Source organism: Mus caroli, chromosome 1, assembly GCF_900094665.2.
Source record: "Mus caroli chromosome 1, CAROLI_EIJ_v1.1, whole genome shotgun sequence".
NCBI classification, from domain to species: domain Eukaryota; kingdom Metazoa; phylum Chordata; class Mammalia; order Rodentia; family Muridae; genus Mus; species Mus caroli.
Window position 1 is genome coordinate 58,013,697 of NC_034570.1, and position 17,392 is coordinate 58,031,088.

The following is a 17,392-nucleotide window of genomic DNA, read 5'->3' on the forward strand; positions in this document are numbered from 1 at the left end:
TCCCAGAATATACAAAATATACAATCTGCCTTAATACCCACCCCGCTTGCTTGCATAGGCCAGTTAATGGTCCTAAAGGCAGTCTTTGGAGTTTAGGCCAGTGCCAGCTAGCTAAGAATTCGGGAAGATAGAAACCAACATTGGATGTGTGTGTGTGATATGCAAGTGAGCAATATAAATCCCTTGGAATCAGCTTTCAGGGTAAATATGAGGCCTCTGTTGATCTTGGGTGCTCTAGGTCACAAGCCATGGTGGGCCTAGCCAAAAAGAACCAGTACCCCCTAAAGAAAGCGCTCCCCCACCAACACCCGTAGAGACATCATAAGAGTGACACATTCACCCTTTCCTTAATGGACAACCTTCATTCCCACAATGGCATTTTGAAGTATGCATTTAACAAGTGGGTACCATGATCTCAGAGGGTGAGTGAGGGAAGGGATGGGATGATGCTTTGTGAAGCCTCTAGATTTGGGAGGCATCCTCGGACTCCCCCACTCCTGGAAAGAGTGAGATTTTTGGCTTTTTTGTCAGGTCATAACCCAGAGTTAGATTAAATACGCAGCTGCCCTTTGAGACTAGCGAGATCTATGCTGTAAGTAGTTATAGGGTAGCAATGACAGCAGAGTAGCCGCTCACTGTGAGCTGAGGTCATCACGCCTTAAGGAGGGATGAGAGAACTCTGATGTCCCATCTGATTGGCTGCTTCGAGAGCTAGACATCCAGGTGCCGAGAGAGTCCTGGAGAGGTTTAGTCCACGGAGAAAAGATAAAACATTTAAGCTTCCAAATAAGCTTTTTTTTTTTTTTCAAGTTTTCATTAGCAAAAAATCGGAGAGATTTAAAAAGAAAAAATCTAGCACTGGCAAGAAGGTGAGGCTCAAGGGGTATACTGTGATTTATCATCAAGGACTTTATTCTCTTGGCCACTTTGCAGTCATGCTAGAAGTTTCCAGAATCCCTAGTGCATATGATGTGCGAGAGTCAAAAAAAGTAAGAAAAGAAAACTCCTCCCTCGAGAGTAAAGTCTAGAGAGATGCAGGCCAGAAAGGTGTAAGATGTAAATCCACAGTCTGCTGCCGCTAAGGCCGTTGGTAGCAATTCAAAAGATCTCACTGGTCCTAAGAAGAACCAAAACCAACCGACAGTTCTGTGAGGAAGTCTGACGTACGGAATAGTAGGACTTTTCACACACAAAGGACAAATAACCCAGGAGTTAAGTTTGGCTACCAAACTGCAATTTGGTTTTCTAGGTCAATCTCCCCCAACTATTTAAAAAGAAACATTAGTGCTACACATATGCAACCATAAGATGTTGGATTCTCATATCACGTTGCACTGAGAAGTTATGTAAGCCTCTTGGACTGCCGGCCACCATGGAGACAGACATCCGTTTGCTTTGTTTTCCATTGGCAACATTGGGAAGTGATCCAGTAGCGCTGGGGTCAGCAGCCAGTGCCTCGCCGATTCACCTGGCTTCCTTCTTCCTTGTCTTCTATCATCTGGCTAGGGCAAGGCATAAGAAATAGACGTATATACTTTAAATATAGTTGAGTGCATGACAGTGGGTCTGTGTGTGAGAGGGTGTGTGTACGTGTGCGTGTACATGTATGCACACAGAGGTTTGTAAGTGAGAACTTTCTTCTGCGAGGCAGTTCTCCCCGCCTGAAGTCCAGCCCTCTGCCTCACGGCATTTCCTCCAGACATTGGCTGCTGCCATGGCAACTCTGGCCTTTGCGGTGTTTTGTTCTTGTTGTTTTTTACTTTTGTTTGTTTGTTTTTATTTTGTCTTGTTTTGTTTTGTTTAGATATGTCTCTTCATATGGAGCGCAAGATGGTCAGACCTGGAGAAACACCTAGAATGACAAACAACAAGCATGTCAGAGAGGTCCCGCTACTTTTCTCAGTTTTAAAGAGAGACAGCACCTGTGAGTTATGGAGAGATGAGGAAGTGTACTGGAGGAGTCAGCTCGGGTCAGACTGCTTTAATACAAACCCTAGCTCTTCCAGTAGCTGCATGGCTGATGGGGACACTGTCTCTTATGTTCATTTAAGGATTAGGCAAGACAAGTATCATAATATCACATCGCACAGAGTAAGACTGTATGATTATAACTATCTTATCTAAGAAGGAACAAAATGTGGAAGTGCTCTCTAAACACACGGCATGCTCATGCACTGTATATACAATAATGAATAACCGGCCTGTGTCACCAGTTAGTAGAACACTGATGTTTCAACACCCACTTTGCTGTCTCGAGCTTTACCATGAAAGCCTAGGAGTGTATTGCCTGTAATTCCAGGTCCACACAGGCATAATATATTCACACCAAGACAAAGAACAGAGAGTGGTGTTCACAGATAGCCCCAACACTATCCTGGTGACATCTCCATGGTGAGTCAGTCAGTGTGTGTGTGTGTGTGTGTGTGTGTGTGTGTGTGTGTGTGTGCGTGTGTGCATCTGTCTGTCTGATTCAGTATGTGTTAAAGAGCTAAGGGGAGGCTACATAGGTGGAAAGTCATGGAATAAAGACTGGGGCTGAGGCTCTTGGACTAACACTCCGGGCTTTATGTTCCATAATCAAGCACCTTCCTTGGCAGATGCTATGGTCATCTTCCTTCCTCTTTACTCTGACGGTAGACACATGATAGTCTCTTGGGTAGAAACCCTTTTATGTTCTCACTAGTATAAAGCTGACCTTCCTTCTAAAGTGAAAGCCATGGCGGCAGTGACTGCTAAGCAACAGTCACATGACACACAGAGGCCAAAGGAAAGGTGGTTCTATAGCTACTGAAATTACTGGAAGAGAGACATGCTCCTTCCACTGGGAATGGTAAATTGCTAGGAGATGAGCTTAGAGCTGCTAGTATGCCCATACTGCCGCTGGAGAAGGAAGTGAGCAGAAAAAAGAATCTGGATGGTATCTGGGAACTTGGATTTAGCCAACCTTAAAGACAAACTGAATTCCATTTCTAATAGTTATTCGAGCTAATAATCTAAGCTTGTTAATAAGTAACCGTTTACACTGACATCAGTCTAAGGCAGGTTTCTGCATCTTACCAATAATAGTGTGGGCATCTCCATGCTCTAACAGCTTGCAATATCAGGGTCTGGCGGAAGTACCAGCTGTGATGCATGTAAAGCAATAGCCAGGCATGGTCTGGCTGTGTGCTCTCTCCTTAAGCTAGCCCTTGCCTGGACTATGACGACATTCCTAGGCATCACTGTAGCTTGAGATAGCTCCACCACTCAAATTCCTTGCTAGGACATTAGCAAGCTACCCATTCAGGTTTGCAGAGTTTCCTGTCCAAAGCAAGACTTCCCTGTGTTTGCTCATTCTTAAACAAACAAATCACAAATCCACCCTGTTCTCTGACCCCATACTCTCCACACCCTCTGTTTATGCCCATTCCTTAAATAGGTACATGTGTACAGGAGATGATAAGAGAAAAAGACAAGGCTGGGCCAGTGGTGGTGCACACCTTTAATCCCAGCACTTGGGAGGCAGGGGCAGGCGGATTTCTGAGTTTGAGGCCANCCTGGTCTACAGAGTGAGTTCCAGGATAGCCAGGACTACACAGAGAAACCCTGTCTCGAAAAACAAAACAAACAACAAGAAAAGAAAAGAAAAGAAAAGAAAAGAAAAGAAAAGAAAAGAAAGAAAAAGAAAAGAAAGAAAAGGAAAAAAGAGAAAGACAACAGAAAACTTACAGAACAGGAAAATTACAGCAGAACTACCCTAGATCCTGGAAAAAGGCAATAAATAAACTCCAGACCCTCAAACCTCTAGAACAGAAGACAGGCTACTGACATAGCCTTGGGAGAGGGACTTATGTTGAAGATCCAAGATCCCCTGAATAACAGTGCCAGTCCCAGCAGCTTATTTTAGGCCCTTCATTTAGAGTGAAAATGTTATCTGGACTGTCCCTATGAAACAACTGAAACAGATTCAAGGTATTATAAAACAGTGACATAGCTAAACAGTCTGCGGGGTATTCAGCTTTGAACTTGCACAATTCTGTACTGTCATGGGACTCACTGTCTTGTTCTCTTCCCTTCCCTCCATCCCCCCCCCCCTTTTTTTTTTTTTTTTTTTTTTTTTTGGCCTTTTCTAGCATCTAGAGGCTGCCCACACCATTTCTGGAAACTCCAACCCTCCATCATCAAAGCAGAATCCTTAAAAATGCCAGAGGTGGGTGAAAGAGCCAGAGCAGCCAGGAGTCTCCAGCAGTGAGTGTGGGCAGCCTCCGGCCCAGCAGTTCTCAACCTGTAGGCTGCAACCCTTTCTCAGGGGTCACCTACAGCCATCAGTATACACAGATTTTACATTAGGATTCATAACTATACCAAAAAGCTATAAAGTAGGACGAAAATAATTTTACGCTTAGGGGTCATCACATCGTGAGAAACTGTATTAAAGGGTTGCAGCACTAGGAAGGTTGAGACCCACTACCCTAGATCCTAGAAAAAGGCAATAAATAAACTCCAGACCCTCAAACCTCTAGAACAGAAGACAGGCTACTGACAAAGCCTTGGGAGAGGGACTTATGTTGAATTGAAAGCTATAGACTGTCAAGAGAACGGTTTTTAATGTAAATAAGCACAGGACACCTGGTTGCTATGGCAGTGGTCAGGGTGGGGTTAGGATCCGAGAGAAAGCAAGAGAACAGGCCCTTGGAATCCTGTGTCCAGGGTAAGTGGGGATTTGAACTGGTGTGATAAAGAGAGGCCCTGGCAGAGGGTTAAGCCCTTTACATTTTAGGTGCTGGGAACATGTAACATTATTCACCCAGTCACACGTGTTCAGCTTTTCCTCTGCTCTACTGTGACAGGACATCTAGCCATATATGCCCAACTATCTGCCTTTATCCTGTAATGCTTTTCAGGAAAACAGCCAAGTCCTTTAGCATGGTATGAAATACACACTGTGTGCCAACTGACCCCAAACAGGCATCTTCATTTGCTCAAATTCCAGGAAATGTTTGATACTTAGACCTAGAACAGATTCCCCACCATTAAGATTTCCACTCAAATTCAATAGACCAGGTCAGGTACTTAGGTGGGATTAATTTATATTTATCAATTTATATTTACTGAGCTCAGCACAGAAACAGGAAAGACTATAGATAAGCTGGGCGTCTAGAAGTACAGAATCCAACCACTTTAAAGGGTACCGTTCCCCAGGAAGTACTCATAATGACTCAAAAGCCTACTGACCTCACACGACACGGTCTTTAGTGATTGTGACTGCTACGTTACAGAGGACTAGTCGGTGTTCTCTTGCTTATGGTCAGGACCCATTGAAGTCAAACGTGTTATTAAACCAACTGCAATCCTCTGGGGGACTAAGAGGCTAATACTTTCATCACCTAAAGGTGTACTGTCGTAAGTACTAAAACACCCCCACTCAACTATCCAAGGCCTTGTCTGACTACCTGAGTAACAGCCCCACCTGGATCCTAACAGCCTACTTAGAAGAAGGCTTTTCTGAGTGTTCCCTGGAGAAGAAGTACAGGCCAGTGAACCACCATCAGTAGCCTCATGCTCTCTGGGCTGTGAAAGACTTGTCCCTCTGGCACGGCATCACTTAGTAAGCTACAGTAGGTTCCGTCTGGCCATGGCGGCGATACGATGGTGAGGATCCACTGTTAATCACCTCACTGGGTTTCCCTCCAGTCTGATCCTGAAGCCTGAGTGTCTTCAGAGGTCAGGCAGGGAAAGTATGCAATGCAATGGGGCCAAGTATAACAAACACGTAGCTCCCCCCCCCCCAGATTGTTTCTTTACATTTGTGGTAAAGCATCAAGCATGGAGAAATGGTACTCTCTGTCAGAGGAAATAATACAGAAAGCAGAGTACTAGACAACTTGCTCTCATGTTGAATGGGCAATAGGGAGTGGTGGGGATAGGAGAAAAAGCAATCATAACAATACATGACAGCCATTCAGCTCTAGTCTATGGCAGCCATCTGGAAATGTAAGCCTACAGTGGTCCGATGCAATCGTTCTAGATAGAACTACAAACACAGACTTGTATGGGGCATTTAATACTCTTATGAACAAAGAAAACAAATATAATTAGTTCATATGTTTTTAAAACTTGCACACATTAAAAAGCATAAATTATACACGGTATATGTTTAAGAAAAAGAAGAGTAAACCGAGAAAGAGAGAGAGCTGAGGCCAGCCCCCTGCATTGACACCAAGAGAAGCCAACGGGGACCAGGTTCCTGCTCCCAGGTGCAGATAGCCTCAATTTCCAAAGGTCAAAGTCACCTAAGGAATGGCAGCTCCCCATCTCTCCAGGCCATCCTTTCATCTGCTTTGGGGCCTCACGACAGTTCCCAGATCTGTCTATTCTTAGCTCCCTAAGCAGTAAAATGAGAGGGACTGCCTGTCATAAGACACTAGTGAGTTGCAGCCCTCATTCCTGACGTTGAGAATGAACTCCTGATGCAGGGCATGGGACTCTGGTGGACTCAGAATCTCCCGAGGTGTCACTTCACAGAATCTGTACCTCCAGGACGGCAGATGCCGTCTCCAGAGATGGCAGTGTGTCCTGGTGAGGAAGGCAAAGCAGATGACTAACCGATGACCCATCGCTGCTATTTCTCTCACACCAAACAGGCTTGGAATATTTTTCCACATCACCCACATGAGTGGGAGACTGCTAGTATATTGGCTGCTCAACATGAGGAATTCCTCAGTGTGTTGAAATGGCAATTTCTTAGTCAGTCCTCACTCTCCAAAACACATAATGCCACAATCCCTGAGCCTTAATACCCTTCAGAGATGGGTGCCTTATGGAGGTACCTCCAACCACCACACTGTGAGAACTCACAGGGATCTCATCTTCATCCCGGGTGATACCGCACAGGTCTGTGAGCAGTCAACAACCTATAGGTTTCTTTATTAGCCAAGGCTGGGAATGACTGAACCCAGGGACATGGGAGATGGAAGCTGAAGAGATTGTCAAACAGAGACACTGACTGGGACACGCCAAGGAAGAAAAGCTGCTGTCCTTTGCACATTCCAGAGGCCTTCTAGGGAATGGGATGGCCATGGGACAAGGGCTGTGTTCCTGGGTAGCAGACTGCTGCTCTCCAGGCAGAAGAAGACAATAGCCGAGAGAGGCACACTTCCTCCAGCCTGGGGGAGAGGTTATCTCTGCACTCCAGGAGCCAAAGCCTCTTTATTTAGTTCTCAGAGGATGAAGATAAGAGAAAAATAGCCTCCTCAGGAAGACTGGGGGAAGGAAAGCCAGGACTGTCCTTTATCTGCATCCCAAAAGAACACTAGGCCAACTTGGCTGAGCCTGGATTGGAGCATCCTCCTACTACACTCCAAGAAAGCAAACTCTCAGAGGAAGGCCTGGCTGGTGGGAGAGGCAGGTGTGGAGCACAGGGACTGGGAGAGGCAGGAAGTGAGGCCGAGCTCATTTCCTTCCGAGGACAGCCTGGACTCCTCCTGGACATCCTGCTTTCCCCCCCCTCCCCATTCCCCCTTCGCCCCCCTCCCCCACCATCCTGCTAGCTGCTGTCCAAGCCGAGGGGACCCTGAGGCTTTCGGGGGCTTTATTGTATTAGAAGCATTTTTCTCATCATAACCAAGACCTTTAGTATTGCATTAAAAAGATGGTTAATTTTCTTAAGCTTCCTTTTAAACACAGAAATAGGATTAGAAGGATAACATGCTCAGATGCAAGCCCATTATTTGATTATGTCTAAACCTAATCCTGCCTTCACCTTGGCCTGCAGAGTCTCCATTTTGGGGTTTATCGGCTGATAATGCCAGGGCTGTCAGATACTATTACTTGGGTACTATCTGTTGCTACGTGATCCTTTTGACTATCAAATACTGAAGGTTTGAAATTGAATTACGGGATGAGTTTGCAGAGTTTTGCCATCTTTGGACCCTTGAGCATGTTTTTAGTGACTGGAAGGAACAGTCCAGATGTCCAAAGGATAGGCCCATTTTCAATAATGATTTAGAAAAAGCCTTCAAAATCGGCCTTTCTCCCATTAACCAAACTTTTTTTTTTTTTAAACATGAAAGATGAACAAAGGTGGTATGGATGATATTGAAAAGGCCAGAGGAGGCAACTTCTATTACCTTTTGTCAATACTCTGTTAATTCTCTGCCTCATCATCTACCTGTGTGAGGAAGGACATCTTGTTTGTACCTGGTTACTAGCACTGGTTCAAAGCCAGCACTGAGTAAATGCTATGTAACCCAGTGAAGACCCTGAAACTTTACTACATAAGAGAATGCATCTTTTCACCCTTGCAAGCAGTAGAGAAGTAAAAGGTATTGCCAGGCCCATAGAGCTGTGCACGAGACAGGCCTTCTTGCTACTAGACCCAGATCATACCTACAGACCCTAACCTACTGCACTATTTCCCTCCTTAGTCCCGTAGCTTCTATGTCACCTTACCTGTCGCAGTGGTTACACTTAAAGGGCTTTGCACCTGTGTGTTTCCTGTAGTGCCTTGTGAGCTCATCACTCCGTGCAAAACGCCACTCGCATCCTTCCCAGGAGCACTTGTAAGGCTTCTCACCTGCAGAAGATACAGAAGGGCCATGGTCAGCAAGGAAGGATCTCATGCCCGCTGGGTTCTGCTGCCTGCTGGCTAGTCTCAGCAGATGGCCTCTCATTTTTGGTAGACTACATTCCCTAACATAGAATATTACTTTTAAAATGATGATGATGATAATAATAATAATAATAAAAATAAAGCCACCTGGTGCTGTGTGTTCCTTTTGTCTCTTTCCTTTTTTTAACCTTCAAACCTCTGAGCCATCATCTTGGTTCCCAGAGTCAGGGCACTTCCTTCAACTGGTGAGGGATCAATTTTTATTTATTTTCTATTCCCCGGAGCACTCCAAGCCCCACGGTCCAAGCAGAAAGGAAATTGCTATTTTCATCTGAACCACAAATGCTTCTAATTCTATTTTTCTCAAGAACCCCCAGTAACTTACCATTTCAGTCTTTTTTGTCTCTCCCTGACCCCCTCCTCTTCTACCACAAACCATAGCCAGGGACCTAAGTGCTGAGACAAACGCCTCAGCCTCCTGGAACCCGTGTCCCTTTCAGCAAATGTGGCTGGGTGGACAGACAACAGGACCACGACCAACCGAGAGGGAGTAAGACTAAATCTCTTCCTGACTCCCAGCATTCATGGAGAAACTGCCCAGAGGTTCCCATGACTCAGTGGCTCTTCTAGAGGGTTCATACTGGATAGTAATATACATCGTTGCAAAATATTTTAGAAGTCAATTTATAGAGCAAGTTTTAGCGGCAGGGAAGCTGCTGAGAGATATGGAATCCCAGCACTGGTGCGCAAGTGACCTTTCCACAGAATAAATACAGATGGAGGATACGGACAAAAAAGTGCAGGACTTGTTATTTTTTTTTAAACCCATCACATCTGTCACCAAACAGGACAAATATTTATCCTCCCAACTGTATAGTGAGCTGATCCTAATTAAGTAGAATGATGATGTTTACAGAACCATGAAATCATGAAGTGCAGCTCCTGCCCCCAAAAGGCAGATGAGCAAAATGGTTTAGGGTCCAAAAGCCAACCTTCCTGGGGTCCTACAGGCAAGGCTGGTTAATCTTGGGTGACTGTCTAACCTTGGGTAAGTTAACAAAAGCTTTCTTTGCTCCTGTTTTCTCGGGGATAACAAGAGTGTGCACATGCCCCTAAAATGTTTAGAAAGAGCAACAATGTGGCAATAAACTGCACATTAATTAGAAACAGTAGCTAGCACATGGGAGACTCATAGAATCAGTAAATATTATAGCGTATGTAATTTGAGGTCTGGAGAGATGGCTCACTGAAGTGCCTGATGCATAAGCATGGGCACATGAATATCCATCTCTAGCAGCCATGTACAAGAGCTGGGTACAGCCGTGCACACCTGTAATGCTGCCACTAGAGAGGTGAGACAAGCAGGTTCCTGGCGTTCATGAGCCAGCCAGCCACTGTGCTTAGCCAAGCTGGTAAGCTCCAGGTTAGGTGAGAGATTCTATCTCAAAATCCAAAGGGGAGAGCAATTGAGGCCTGATGTTGACTTCTGGCCTTCACATTCGTGAACACATATTTGCATATGCACCTGCATGCACGCATAGACACAGCTACAAGGACACATACATACATACATATGTATGTGTATACACACATACCTCCCTCCCTCTCCCCCTCCCAAACACACAATTTCCGGCTACAGAGGCTACACATCCAAAGTACTATGTATGTACCCATCCTCCTCCCTGTTCAGCAGCTACATCTCCGCCACACAACCTTTAAGAACACAGTACCCAGATACTGTGTTTGGCATATTTTTTTCTTCCCACATTTTCTCCCCTTTAAACTTGACTACAAAACACCCACAACTCTCTGTTTCTATCACCTAGAATCAAATCTAACATGCTTGAAAATTATTACTTCACTAAATTGGTGCCCCAGTGAGCCCACTGCTCTACAAGACCCAGTACAGAAGAGGGGAGACATGAATTTCTTTCAGAGAGAACCGAGAATACTTAACGTGCTGAGAGCCCGGAAGGAAATATTCAATTTTTGGAAACCATGCGCGCATGCGTGTGTGTGTGTGTGTGTGTGTGTGTGTAACACCAAGCAGTACTAGGTTCACCTAAAAGCTAGCACCTTGATGTAAGACACTTGAAAGGATGTACCAGATGAAGGAAAGACGGGAGGCGTCCCCTCAACTTGGGAGTGACTTTGTTGGAATTCATTAGGCTGTACCTTTACTGTCCAATGGGAGTAAACTTACTAGTAAACCTGTGACTTTGAAATAAGCTATGGTGCATCCAACAGGTATCTACTGGATAGACAATGAACCTCAATTCCTCTCCCTCACCCCTGGTTCCTGTGTTTGCATGAGCTGCTGGCGGGGAAGGGCCTAATCAGATGTCAAGTAAAAACACCGAGAGCTTACGGCTCCAGACAGCCAAGGCTGGGTCAATGCAGTCAGCTGAAATATGGGGAAACAGGGAGACAGTTCAAGTTTTAATAGTGCTTTAGTATGTGGGTAGAGAAAAGACCAGAGTGCGCTTCAGGAATGAGAGGGACACCACAGGAAAGGCAAGACACCCAGTGCCCTATCTGAAAGCCTAGTGGGCATGGTACTTAATGCCACGAATCACTCACATGGCTTTGTTCTTTCACATGGAGATCTGATACAAAAATAACCATGGCCCCTAAATGACCAGAAATCCAAAATGCCTTCCAGTCGCAAAGACAGTCAAACAACAACAATAACAACATTGTCTAAAGATTGGAGGTTCATAGTACCAGGGTCCAAACATGGTCAAATCACAACCAAGAACTGAGGAAACACCATGAAATCCCATAGCAAGAAGCCAATATCCTTTGCTCCAGGTCACCCTCACACTGGCGCTGGCTGATCCAGCAGAGTAATCATGCTGTGGAGGGTCCAGGAAGGACAGGAGCAGGTGGCACTTAACATTGAAGTTTCTCAGTTCAAAGTGTGTGACACGGTTTCAAAAATACAAAAATACAAAAAAGCAACTTTACAGATAACACTGAAGTTATAGTCATTTTCCCTAAAATACCACAGCTGCCTGATTTGTTCCAGGCACACTGCAGGAGAGAGTTCTGAGCCCTGGTGGCTATGACAATTTTGTCACAGGGTAGAGTGAGAGAGCAGGAGGCCTGAAGTGGCTTAGGGCCCATTCTCCCACTGTCTGCTGTGGTCAGGCACCGTGGAACAGGGCAGAAGGCAGGCCCCATTGTGACTGACATCTTAGGCACAAAAATTATATTCGGGTGACTCACTAGGCTGATTTGTTTTTGTTTTTGTTTTTTCTAATGTCTAATCAGTTTACCTCCAAGTTACCATTTTTGCAAATACTCATTAATGAGGAAATTTAGATAATCATGAGAGAATGAGAGAATTTAGCTAAACAAAGGATCTGTGTTGGACCACATAAGAGTTCAGAGGTCAGCGGAGTAGATATATGGAGTTGGGACTATGCCTCCTCACTCAGGAGCAGGGTACTTAGGCTGCAGTACTTCCACATTCGGTGCCCAGATGCTTACGTGGGTCTGTACTTGTGAGATGGGTTTGTAGAATTCTTGTTAGCATTTCTATCATGGCCCGGACTACTTCTTCATAGACCCCACCTCCCCACGAGGTGTAGACACACTGATGATACCAACAAGGCACAAGTTCCTACGAGTCTACCTGTGGGAAAATTTGCTCACTCAATAAAAGCTTTAATGTTCTTTCTTTATAAAGGGATTTCCCCGTTTGGAAGAGGAAATAAAATTTAATGTGATAGAAGGAAAAAAGGAAGGAAAGGTAGATAGGAACTAAAGTCAGGGAAGAAAGTAGGTGGAGGGGGTGGGGAGAGGGGGGCAGAGGAGGAGATAGGGAAGGAGAAAGAGGGGTGGGAGTGGAAGGAAGAGAGGGGAGAGGCATACAATGATGATGATGAGGATGGAGAGAGGAGAAAGGAAGGATGAACAATAGGAAAGGGGGGATGCTCAGTTGTAAGTGGAACAGGTTAGGCTGTTACTCAGTTCTTCTTCCCACCTGACCTCCTCCACCCTGCCTTCTTGTCTATACCAGACACTGCTCCAAGATATAAAAGTGATGCACACGGCAGGTGTGTGGCACCTAGAGTGGCTATACCATTCAGCTTGCTGCGCCCCAAGAGTGAGCAAAAATGTCCAGGAGAAGGGCATTTGAGACAAGGGACACAAAAAGCATGAGGTCTGGAGTCCCCAGTGGATCACATAGTAGATATAGGTGTTCCCTTCCCGCCGTGCGGGAAGGAGAGCGCTCTTCAGAACCCCCAGATTTCATGTTGAATATCAAGAACCACTTTGCCTGCCTGGCAATCACCTCAAGAAACTTGCTTCCCTAGGGGGGAACATGCCACCTCAGGGGTGATTTACAGTTGGATGAGGGCTCTTAAGGAGAGGTAAGGGTGCCTGAGAAACACAACTGACATTTATCGAGGTTGAATTTCAGCAAGAATTCGTGCACTTCCACAAAATAGATCTGAAATGGAGCATGCTCTAAGCCAGCATGGCATTCTCCCTGCTTCTCACAGGGTCACACTCCCTAAACTGCGACCCGCAGATGTGATCGATCAAACAACACCATCATAAATGCTTTCTGACCATAGACCCCAAACATATGTAGATTTATTTACGAATTATATAAATGTACTGCAGTGCTACTATGCTAGCATATCGTAAAGCCTATATTCAATAGAGCAATTAAAAAGAATGAGGGCAAATTAAATATAAATAAAGCCACACATTATTCTTCTTGCATTCAAAAAGATTGTAAATTAAATATAAATATAAGTTATACTTTTTTCCTCTTGCATATGAGGCCAGGTCCTGGAAGTCAAAGGGAAGCTGATGCTTCAGCCCTGTACCACTGGATGGCTTCCACTCTGGGCCCTTACAGTTTCTTCTTCTTACAGGAGTCACAGAAACTTTGAAAATTCAAATCACAGAATGTGTCCCTTTCAGGGGACCTTGAGGTATTATAAATCCATACAAATTGGCTTCCTTGACATTCTGTGGTGGATTCTGTTTTGAGCATTTGAATTTTGTTTTAGAAATTTGAAAACCTTATTCTGAGTAGGTAAAGTACTTTCCATAAAAGCATGAAGACCTGAGTCTGGAATCCCAGGACCCAGGTGAAAATCCAAGCTTTGTGGCACACAGCTATAGTGGGTGAAGTCAGGATACCTGAAACTCACTGGCCAGGCAGCCTAGCAAAATCAGTGAGCTCTAGGTTCAGTGAGAGACTCTCTCAAAACAAATGAGGTAGAGAGTAACTGAAGAAGATATCCAATACTCAATTCTACACTCAAATATGCACATGTGCATGCAGTCTAATACACACACACACACACACACACACACACACACACACACACACTCACACACACACAATTTTTTTGTGTGTGAAATTGGTCTTGGACTATACCAGGCTACCAAAAAGCATTCTTGCCTTAAAAGTGGTTAAAATGAAATCCGAGTGTATAATAGTTCCCTATCACTCTCAGACTAAAATCACAAGCCTGCAAGCAGTAGACGATGCAGTCAGTATGACCTGACTCCTGGCTACCTTTCTCATCTCATCTGTCTCCTCTACCAACCTCCCCTTCCAGGAATCACCACCTTGCCCCTCTGCTTCCTGCATGCACTTCCACCTCAGGGCCTCTGTCCACCCTTGTTTTGTCCTATGCCTGGAACATTCTTGCCCCTTCACATAATTCTTCATTCAGTCTCTGGCTCAGAGTATACCCACCGTCTTTAGCCTCTGTAAAAGTCAGTAAAGGGTGACACAGTCACACACACCGTCATCTTAGCTTGTGAGAGGTAGAGGTAGGGGGATGCAGAGTTCAAAGCCAGCCTGGACCACAAAGGGGAAGCCTTGTCTCTAAATGAAAACAAGGTGCAGCCTGTTCCCTTATCCACAGCACTTGGTTGCTTTGAAATGAGATGGCATGGTGTTGGTGGGTGCTATCGTTTTCCTCGGCTAGACCATCAGCTTCAGGTAAGCATCCATTTTGTTATTGTAATGCCAACAGCCCTGAGTATTAGCCCAATACTCTAAATCCACTTCCTGATCTGCAAAACCATCATTTCTAACCCACTGTCACATGTTTTCCACAGAACATACTAAATGAATAATGAATAACAACAACAATAACAACAACAGTCCCCCAAACCTACTGCATCTTCATTGTCAACAAAGACTGGCGCCCACACAGGAGCAAGATAGCTTGTGTGGATTCTAATCCCTTGCTGCCTTAAGAGGTAAAACTAGCTTGGCCTTTTAAATCTGACATTCCTCTTGAACTTGTGCTCCTCTACGATGTATTCCTTCACTATCAGGGGTCACTTCCATCTCTTCCCCATCTCTCAGGGCCTAAAGAATGAAGGTCCTGACCATCTCTATCGCACACCTAAGGATCCAGGTCTCCTGAGCAACTGCCCCCTGGAAAGCATCAACTTATGAAGCCCATTTAAAAAGGCTGCCTCTGGACTGGACTGGACTAGAGAGCATCCCTGGTGGAGCAGATGCACTGAGCTTCAAGTTCACCTTTAAGATATAGATGGTACCACGAAATATGAGCATGAAGCAGGATCGTGCACTCAGGGATTTTTTTTTAAAGAACCTTGTAAATGAGCATTGTGCATGCAAATACTCTAAATCCACTTCCTGATTTGCAAAAAACATCATTTCTACCCCACGTCTTAAAAAGAGAAGAACGTTGACATGGCTAGAGTTCTGCAAAGGTTAGTCTGAATCTTTATTTGCAATGTGATTACTAGGCATCTGGACATGTCAAGGTTAGGGTCCTTTCAGGACTTGGATTAAGAAGTCTCTCAGGTGAGGAGGACAGAGAATCCTTGCAGTTTCCCTTTAGGAGCAACCATCCGCCATTAGCAAAGACCCAGGGAATGAATCGTAGAGGCAATGCCACGGAGCTCCCTAATGCCAGGAAGAGAACAACTAGCAAACATCCATCCACAACCTGGCAATGCTGAGAGCTCAGACTATAGGTTCTGCAGTTAAAAAGTACCAATGTTGAGTTACTGATGGCTTCTGCAGAAAACTGCCCAGATTTCTCTTTGATTCTAGCTGTATCTTAAGTAGTTTCTCTTCTTCTCCAGTAAAGGCTTAGCTGACAGGAGAGAAAAGAAGACAAGAACTATACTTCTCCAGAACATTAAAAGCATCTGCAATAGCTACCACATAAAATAAAGAGTGTCTCCACTAATCCCCATCCCGCACTGACCTTCTACTCATCCATCATTCCCTCACCAAGGCCTCACAGGTGCCAGGACCAGAGATACTGTATTCACATAAAGCATTTATCCATTCTTCAGGGTAAGTCACTATATATTCCATTTTTAAATTCATTCTTCAAATAGCTTTAAGGGGATGGCCAGCTTGGGTTAGCTGAACTCTTCATAGCCTTGGGTGTCTTCACAATAGTTGTTCAAAAATAAATAACTGAAATCACATTCTTGAAGATGTATAGATCCTACGCCAGAACATGGAGATGGGAGAGGGTCTGACTTACTCTCAGAGCCCCTGACCAGGACACTGGACACAAGGCCCATGTGATATGCATCCTTGAAATGCACTAAGGGAACCTCTAGCTGTAAAATAGACTTTAAAAACTGAAGCAGCACAAAATGCTTTGTACTCTTAGCAGGACCATACTCCTGTAAGTTTAACACATGGATTCAGATATGCCATCAAAAGAAATTTATTGTGGGTTTTAAAGACTCACTCTAAAAGGAGTGGAGGATATGATGTATTGATACCTTTTTCATATTGATTTCCTGTTATCATATTTGTTCACATTGGTTTATGTAAAGTGCGATGCCAAAATCACTTTTACCTGTTTCATTTTTACTTTTTGGCAGTGCTTTGTGTGAGCTAAGCAAAAATTCTTGCCACTAAGCTATAACTCCCAACCTTCTTTTTGCCTAAAGAAGATAAAACATTGACTCTGTGGCTTACATATATTTCTGCTCTGAACTGAGCTTTACAGAAGCCCCATGACCAACTCAGTCTTAAAGATCCATCCTCCTCCATATCAGCATCTTGCTGCCCATGGCACCCCAAGGCCTCACACCCAGTGTTGACATTTCCATGTTCTTACGTGTGGGAGAAGCAAGCTTTCTCCCACACTCATAACCTTGCATGAATCCTCAACTACAAGAGGATGGAGGAGAGAGAGTCTTGGTAGCCACACTCAGTTATTCTACTTCGGTGTATCCTCAAACCTCCTCCTTTCTGCCCCCTGCTCCTCCCAGACATCCCCAGCTCCCTTGTTGCTTATGTCTCTGTCTGGAAGGGCCTGGCAAACTCCCCAAAAGTAAAGGCAGCCCTCCCGAGTCAGAAGATTCTCCGCCTTGGTGCTACAATGGGATTGGTCACCCAAGTCACCCGGCTATGAAAGAATCTGCTTTAAGAATCTCTATGCATGAGTTTTGGAGCCTGATCAAGTGATATTCAAGATAAGGTGTCCAGGTGAAGGCAGTATGCAAGTATGGAAGGAAGGAAACTTTAGTTTAAACAGGGACATGTGTAAAGGGCCTGGGAGCAGAAGCTTGGAACATTAAATCAAAAGACTCAAAGAAGTCTTCTCTGATCTCCACAGCCAAACTTAATAGATGGCTGCAGTCTCTCCCTGCTAGAGAACAAACTTCATTGAGATCAGGAACCATTACTAACTTCTTTATTTTATTTACAAAGCACAGCATAAACCTCCTCTGTGTGTGTGGGGTGTATGTGTGTGTGTTTGTGTGCATGTGCGCACGCAAGAGAGGGAGAGGGAGAGGGAGAGGGAGAGGGAGAGG

General features: G+C 44.8%; 1 protein-coding gene across 1 annotated transcript in view; it reads right to left on the minus strand.

Moving 5' to 3' along the window:
• Window positions 1–1,765: 1,765 nt before the first annotated feature.
• Klf7 (Kruppel like factor 7) overlaps window positions 1,766–17,392 on the minus strand; it is an 88,263-nt gene continuing 72,636 nt past the window's right edge. The window contains exons 4-5 of the mRNA XM_021166404.2: window positions 8,431–8,554; window positions 1,766–1,852 (exon numbers count right to left, since the gene is read on the minus strand). Of these exons, the coding sequence (XP_021022063.1) occupies window positions 1,801–1,852; window positions 8,431–8,554 (176 nt within the window). The 3' untranslated portion in view covers window positions 1,766–1,800. The remainder of the gene's footprint in view (window positions 1,853–8,430; window positions 8,555–17,392) is intronic.